This window comes from Prunus dulcis, chromosome 6 (genome assembly GCF_902201215.1).
Source record: "Prunus dulcis chromosome 6, ALMONDv2, whole genome shotgun sequence".
Lineage (NCBI taxonomy): Eukaryota > Viridiplantae > Streptophyta > Magnoliopsida > Rosales > Rosaceae > Prunus > Prunus dulcis.
Window position 1 is genome coordinate 22728206 of NC_047655.1, and position 7157 is coordinate 22735362.

General features: G+C 37.1%; 1 protein-coding gene across 1 annotated transcript; it reads left to right on the top strand.

Annotated features, from left to right (window-relative positions):
* The first annotated feature begins 1731 nt into the window (after nucleotides 1–1731).
* On the top strand, nucleotides 1732–4260 carry LOC117630661 (cell number regulator 8). Its single transcript, XM_034363361.1, has 3 exons — nucleotides 1732–2225; nucleotides 3241–3443; nucleotides 3803–4260. The coding sequence occupies exons 1-3, from the start codon at nucleotides 1913–1915 to the stop codon at nucleotides 4040–4042; spliced, it is 756 nt and encodes a 251-aa protein (XP_034219252.1). The 5' UTR covers nucleotides 1732–1912; the 3' UTR covers nucleotides 4043–4260.
* The last annotated feature ends 2897 nt before the right edge of the window (nucleotides 4261–7157 follow it).

Below are 7157 nucleotides of genomic sequence, written 5' to 3' on the forward strand. Positions count from 1 at the left end.
CATCCAATTTTAGCTAACATAGCTAAATTAAAACAAATCAAGTCACGGAATCCCAGACCACCAGCATATTTCAGCAAGCTCAGCCGTTGCCAACTAACCCAGTGAATACCCTTTTGTTTCTTATTACTGTGCCGCCAATATCTTGCAATATCCTTCTCAATCTCCTTGCATAAGCTAACAGGCAATTTGAAGCATGACATGGCGTAATTGGGCATTGCCATTGCCACTGCCTTAATAAGGATTTCTTTACCCACTTGCGATAAAAACTGTTCCGACCAGCCCATCAATTTCGAGCCTATTCTCTTATTTGCATAAACATGCATGTGAGAGACACATGTAATGTGGCAGTGTGGCTTGGCAATGTTTCTGCACAATAGTAACCGCATAATTACTATGATTATACACTTGGATGCTATTGGGGAAACCAAATTTAATGCCTCGTTAATTTGCTCAACCTACATATAAAATTGGGCCACATTTTCTTTTTAGAGTTTTTCTACTTAAACCTCACACTTTTCTTTATTCACCCAAATACTTAAATTATTAAATTTTTAAGTTTTATTATTGTGTAAAAAGACCAAAAAAAAAATCATCCAATTTAATACTTAACCCTGATACACACATCTCATCACTCTTCATATTAAATTTATTCTCCCATATTTTACTCAACTTTCTTCTCCCATCACTGCTGTTAGTGTCACTATCGGTATCAGCATCAACATCAGCTTTTGCCTTGGTACCATATTCTAGTTTCTGCTCCCATTTGAAAGGGGCTTCCTTCTTCTCCAAAGCTCTTTTCTTCTTCTACTCAAACTTTATTTCCCATGATTTCTTCTCCAAAACTCTTTTATTTCACACATTTGACAACAAAGTTTTTATCTCTTTAAGTAATGTGAGGTTGAGGTGAACTTAGAGTGGTGAGAGGCAAGATAATGAGGTGTGGGTTGTGGGTTGTGAGGTATGAGGTTGATGAGTTTTTTTTATAAAAAATTTCTCATGCTGAGTGTGTATTTAAGAGTAATTTAGGAAGATAGTTAGTTTTTCTTAAAAATTGTGAAAATTTGAATTAGAAATTGGGATGAAGTTAGAATATGGGATAAACAAAGAGAAGTGTGAGATTTAAATAGAAAAACTCTATTTTTATTGCAGAAAAATGATTAATTTGATTACCACGGACTTCTACTGTTGTTGGACTTGTTAACAGGGAAATGCCAGCAGTTCTTATTTCATGGGGGGTAACAAGAGCCAAAAATGGTAAGGTTTGGCTAGGGAGACGAGTCAAATAGCAAATGTTGTTACTTATCTACATAGAGATGTGTCTTTTGATATCTATCAAGAGAGAACACATCAGATCAATTGTTTAATTGAATATCAACGGTGATGAATCAAGGTCAAATCTTAAACTACGTCAGAGTCTACGTCACCATGAGCTTATAGAAAGTTTGTAAAATTTGGATTCTCTAAATTAATTAATTAATTAAAAAAACCCTTTAACTTAACCAAGCAGACAACACTAGCGCTGAGAAAATTATGTCAAATCACGATTTTAATTTGTTATTATAGATCCGCCCGCAAATAGCTGGTTGCCAAGAGATGGTACACGTGGTGAGAAATTAAAGCGACAGTAGATGTTTTACTCTAGTAGGTGCCGCGGCAGATTAGAACTACCAAACGGCATTGACTGGAGGTGTGACGTGGCCGAAGGTAAATTATTGATGGATTATGCGGTTAACGCGGTTTGCTTGTAGCTACAAACGACTCTGAGACAGAAAGAGACCTCGTTTTCTCCCCCTTCCATTTCTCTCGATTCAATTTTAGGGTTTCAAAATTCAATCCCTCTCTCTCTCTCTCTCTCTCTCTCTCTCTCTGCGATTCAAATTTTAGGGTTTCTGATTTCTCTCTGCGATCAATTATGGCGATCAACAACAGGGAGAGCAACGTCCACGAGGAATCGAACCCTCTTCTGAGCCAGCAATTCGAGGAGCCTCAGAAGGATGTTGAAAAGCCCGCCAAGGCCTCGCCGGAGACTCAGTCGCCGCAGAAATCTCAGGCAGAGATGGGCCATGTGAATGGCGGTGGTAATGGCTGCGGGTGGACCGCCGATGGGCTGCCGTTGGGGCACGGGAGCGTGATGGGTGAGCCCATGGGCCGGGCCCAGTGGGACTCCGGCCTTCTTGCATGTCTTGGCCGTAATGATGATTTCTGTAGCAGCGATCTTGAAGTTTGTAAGTTTTTTCTTTCTGATTTTCTTTTTCGGTTAAGTTTTCTTTTTGATTTTTCAATTAAGATTTTGGCATCGTGCGATGTTTGAATTTCAATGTTCTATTGTGCCCTCAGTAGCTCTGATTCATTGGATTTTAGGTGACTGATTATTTAATTGCCTTTGGGCATTTGAAATGGTGTAAAACTAGCTCGATCGTGGCATTGAATAGAACTATGACATGTTTTTAATTTATAACAATTCCTCTCAATTTTACAGGATGCAAAATCGATTAATCTTGACTCTGTATTTCTATATTGTTTGGAATAGATGTATTTTGTTATTATATAATACTTGTACGGTTTATGCTGCTGTGCCTTTAATCATTAATACCAAAAAAAAAAAACAAAGGGGGATATTTCACATTTTCTGGAATAATTATGCATCTTGTTGATTACTATACTGACCCAAGGGGTAGGGTGAACCCAATGCCCAAAACTTGTTTTTAGATGTGCCATTATGCAATTTGGTATACGTTATTAATTGGATTGAATCACAATTGGCAATAGCTTTTTGAATATATAACGATTTACCCAACACAGGGTTCTGGATGATTTTTCATTCATCATATGCCTGTCCCTGTTTTGTATTTTGAGTTTCTGTAAGCCATAGTCTTGAGAAGTGTCTTTTATTTTCTTTTGGTACTTTTCCCTTCTTTTATAAATGTATGGTTTGCCACTTAGCATTTTATCAAAACTCAAATTCATATTATCCCTAAATTTCAGAAAACATGAGTGGTTAAAAACAAGACTGTTTGTTCATTCAGCTTTTGCTTTAGTGGAATTTCTAACTTTTTTTCCCACTGGAAAATATGACAATTATGTACCCGCATGAAATAGTTTGGATACATTGTTGGTTAATACTTGAAAATCAGGTCTTCTGGATTATAAGATCATATTTCTTTATGGATATGTTTTGTCAGTGTTCTTTCCTACATGTTATCGACATTTGTCATACTAACGTTGATGTGATCTGGCTAGGCCTTCTTGGAAGTGTGGCTCCTTGTGTGTTGTATGGAAGCAATGTTGAGAGACTTGGATCTACTCCTGGGACGTTTGCAAATCACTGTTTGTCTTACTATGGTCTATATCTGATTGGTAATACCTTTTTTGGTTGGAACTGCCTTGCACCATGGTTTTCATATCCTAGCCGTACTGCTATCCGCCGGAAGTTCAACCTAGAGGCAAGTTATATTTTTCCTCCCAAAATGTTTATGGTTTTGATTCAGATAAACTTAGCCTGTTTTGTTTTGATTTGTAGATTAAATTTTGGTTATGTTTATATGTCTGTAATATTTTGCATTGCATATGATTTTGATTCAGTTACACTTTACATGGTCCCTTTCTTTAGCATGGTTTTGCAATGAATCTAATCATTGCACGCATTACTTTAGTTGTCCGTCTCAAAGCCTTACATAGTGAATGTTTGGCATTGTTGTGTTAGCCTTACATAGTGAATACTTGGCATTGTTTTATATATTCTTACCAGAGAATTGAGGAGAGGTTTTGAATGTGTGGTTTTATGGTTTTTGGTGATGAGCAGGGTAGCTGTGAGGCGCTTCATAGGTCATGTGGATGCTGTGGCAGCTTTGTGGAAGATGAGGTACAACAAGAACAGTGTGAGACCGCCTGTGATTTTGCGACTCATGTTTTCTGCCATGCATGCGCCCTTTGTCAGGAAGGTCGTGAGATCCGTCGCAGGATGCTTCATCCTGGTTTCAATGCTCAACCAGTTCTGGTTATGATTCCTCCTGGGGAGCAGGCCATGGGCCGTGGAGCTTGAGAGCGTACTTCGTGGGCACGAGATGCTTGTACTTTGTGTATACATACTTAAGTGTGTTTGGATGATATTAAGAGCTGTGTTAAAACTGCATTGAGTTATCCTAATCACATTTTTTACTTGGTTTTTTTGCAGTCAAGTATAAATAAGATAAGATGAAAGTATATAGACTTCTGTGTATGTAATACTTGATATCTATGTACGTGTTTGTTCATTGATTACTCACTGCCTTAGTTACAGATTAAAACTATTTTTCTATTTTTCTATAAATATAAATATAAATTGTGGAAGTTTGTAATTTGATTGGACAAATATGTCATTTTAAACGAACTTAGTAATATTATTAGTGAGTGTGATGATGGAGTTTTTCTATTCAAACCCATTATCCAACGTTGGCCTGAGACATCTATGTCATCCAACTTTGGCCTCACCTTCTCTTTATATATAATAGGCATCGCTTACCACATCATATCATTAACCTCTGGTGGTGGCTTCTGTTGCTTTCGGTGAATTGGAAACCGCAGAGCAAATGGCAAATGGTTCAAGATATACCATACATATGATATCAAATTATAATCTATGTAAAACAACTTCAAGAAAATGACCTAATCATTCAGAGAATCAAAGACAATGGGTTTCACCCTGACGTGGCAACTTATGGCAGCCTTGCCAATGGAATTGCATTGGCCAGAAAACCAGGAGAGGCACTGTTGTTTTGGATTTGGAATGAAGTGAAGGAGAGATGTAGGGTGAAAAAGGGAGGGGAAACTTCCAATCCGCCAACGCCGAAACCCGATGAAGGTTAGGAAATATAAATGTGACAACAAATATTTAGTATCATCACGCAATGAAAGTTAGGAAATCGGCCCACAAATATTACAAAATGTGCGTAATACACTTGATTAAAAACAATCGACAAGTTATGCAACCTAGGAAAGACGAAATTTCTTGCATAAGCAATATGCATGTTCCATAAAACTCTGTTTACTACTACTTTCCTGGCGTACTGAACTATTGCAAACATGTAATATCAAAAGAGATTAGAAAATACCCGATTTAAAGTCGAAAAAGGGACAAATAAATCAGCCCTGCAGGCTTTCTAGGCTGTTTCTCAGCAGTCAATCAGCCCTGCACCAACAACAAAAAGGCATTTTCCCCCTTGCTTAACTTTGCCTTCTTCGGTTGTTTTACTCTTTCCAGGAAATGTTCCTGCACCTATGTCATTCAACTTTAGCCTCACCTTCTCTTTATATATATGGGCATCACTTGCCCTTATTGATATCGTAATAGTCAAAAACTTAAAACCACAAATAAATAACAATGAAAACCCTCAAATCAATATGTAATTAAAGTGACTTTTGGCCAAGAAATATTATGATCAAGGTGTGAGTCTGAAACAGTCTTGACCAAATTCCTTGTAGAATAACTTTTGTATACGTTGTTTAATGTGAAGCAGGGTTTGTGAGTTTGGATTGGGGAGGTGAAGGAGTTTTCACTGATGATCTGGGTCTTGAGTGGACTCCTGGTCAACTTAATTACGGCGAAACGAGCTTTATATCCGTTTTGAATGCGACGAGGAAGCAACACTCGACATTGAGGCACTTCCCTACTGGTTGAAGAAAACATTGTTATACAGTTTATGTCACAAGTAGGACTAGGTACCTTCTAAGAGCGACATTCTTGTATGGTAACTTTTTTGAAGCTAACGATGTTCTGCTGCTTGGAAGAACCAAAGGCACCGGCTCTGCATTTTGATGGTCTTGACTTGTCCTAAAGCTTCAATGGCCATTGTTTGTGAAGGTTTCACATAGCGAGTGCTAGATGTGTCATCTCTGTTTCGGATCAATTACTTCCAGTTGTATATCAACCGGCAATTTATGTAGCCATAAACTTAAACATTGAGGAATGGCAAAACTAAGCCAATTCGAAAGTATGGGGAATAAAATTTGTAATTAAAGTGGAAATTATTTTGGAATTTTGATGCCAGTGCATCTTCTTCTTATGACAGACATTTGTGTAGCATTATTGTGATCTGCTACAGTCCAGGACCAAGGAGCAGGCGGGCCATACCGGCATTCATTAAATTACTAATACAAGAAAATTTGAAGATGCTCAATTATATTTATTCTAATTCTACCGTTATTACATTTCTTTTAAAAAAAATTCAAGTGATAGGGTATTAAAACAATTAGATGATATAGAAGAAGCTTTTTACAACTGAATTCTTGGCACAATCCAAATCGGAGATTTCCTACTCTTCTTCACCGTAGTCCATCTTTGGAAGTTTGTTAATTTTTTTTTACTTGTAACGTCATACACACCAAAATCACAAGGCCCATGAGAATCGAATTCAGATCCTAAGCGTATATTATCATGAGTGAAGTATATGCAATTCGGCTGACATTCTGGAAAGTTCGTAGTTGAGATATTGAAGAGTTGTCACCCAAAAATATAGCAACATCACCTAAGCTTTTTTTGACAATTCACTTGCACTCCTTATATATACAGAGAGCTTCCATTAAGGGACACCCTTAGTTGGCCCCACTCCAGATTGTAGGTCACTAATCCAAACTGTCTATTTTGTAGATACTCATTCAAAGATCATCTCTACAAAAAATCACTTGAATCCGATATCATTTGACAACTCAATTAAGTTATTGAAATTTTGCATTTTCTTGAAGCACCGTGTTCATTGATTTTGTAAGACACAATTGGATGTCGAAACGGTTTCCGATATGTCTAATTTTTTGTAAGGATGATTTATGAATGAAGACCTAAAAAATAGATGGTTTGGATCATTGGGAAAAAAATTTTAGGGTACCCTAAAGGGCGTCCCTCAAATAAAACTATTTGAGGGATCCCTCAATAGAAGAGGACTGTATATATATACAGAGAACTTCTATTGAGGGATCCCTCATTATTTGAGGGACATCTTTTGTAGGCCCCACTCTAGATTGTATTTCACTAATCCAAACCGTCTATTTTGTAAATACTCATTCAAAGATCATCTCTATAAAAAATCACTTGAATCCGATATCATTTGACCACTCAATTGAGTTATAAAAATTTTAGTACTTTCTTGAAGCACCGTGTTCATTAATTTTATAAGACACAATTG

What these genes read in the sequence shown, in the direction of transcription:
- LOC117630661 (XM_034363361.1), top strand. Translation starts at nt 1,913, where the DNA reads ATGGCGATCAACAACAGGGAGAGCAACGTCCACGAGGAATCGAACCCT. An exon ending in TAGCAGCGATCTTGAAGTTT is followed by an intron (nt 2,226 to 3,240) that starts GTAAGTTTTTTC and finishes TGATCTGGCTAG; the next exon opens with GCCTTCTTGGAAGTGTGGCT. An exon ending in GCCGGAAGTTCAACCTAGAG is followed by an intron (nt 3,444 to 3,802) that starts GCAAGTTATATT and finishes GGTGATGAGCAG; the next exon opens with GGTAGCTGTGAGGCGCTTCA.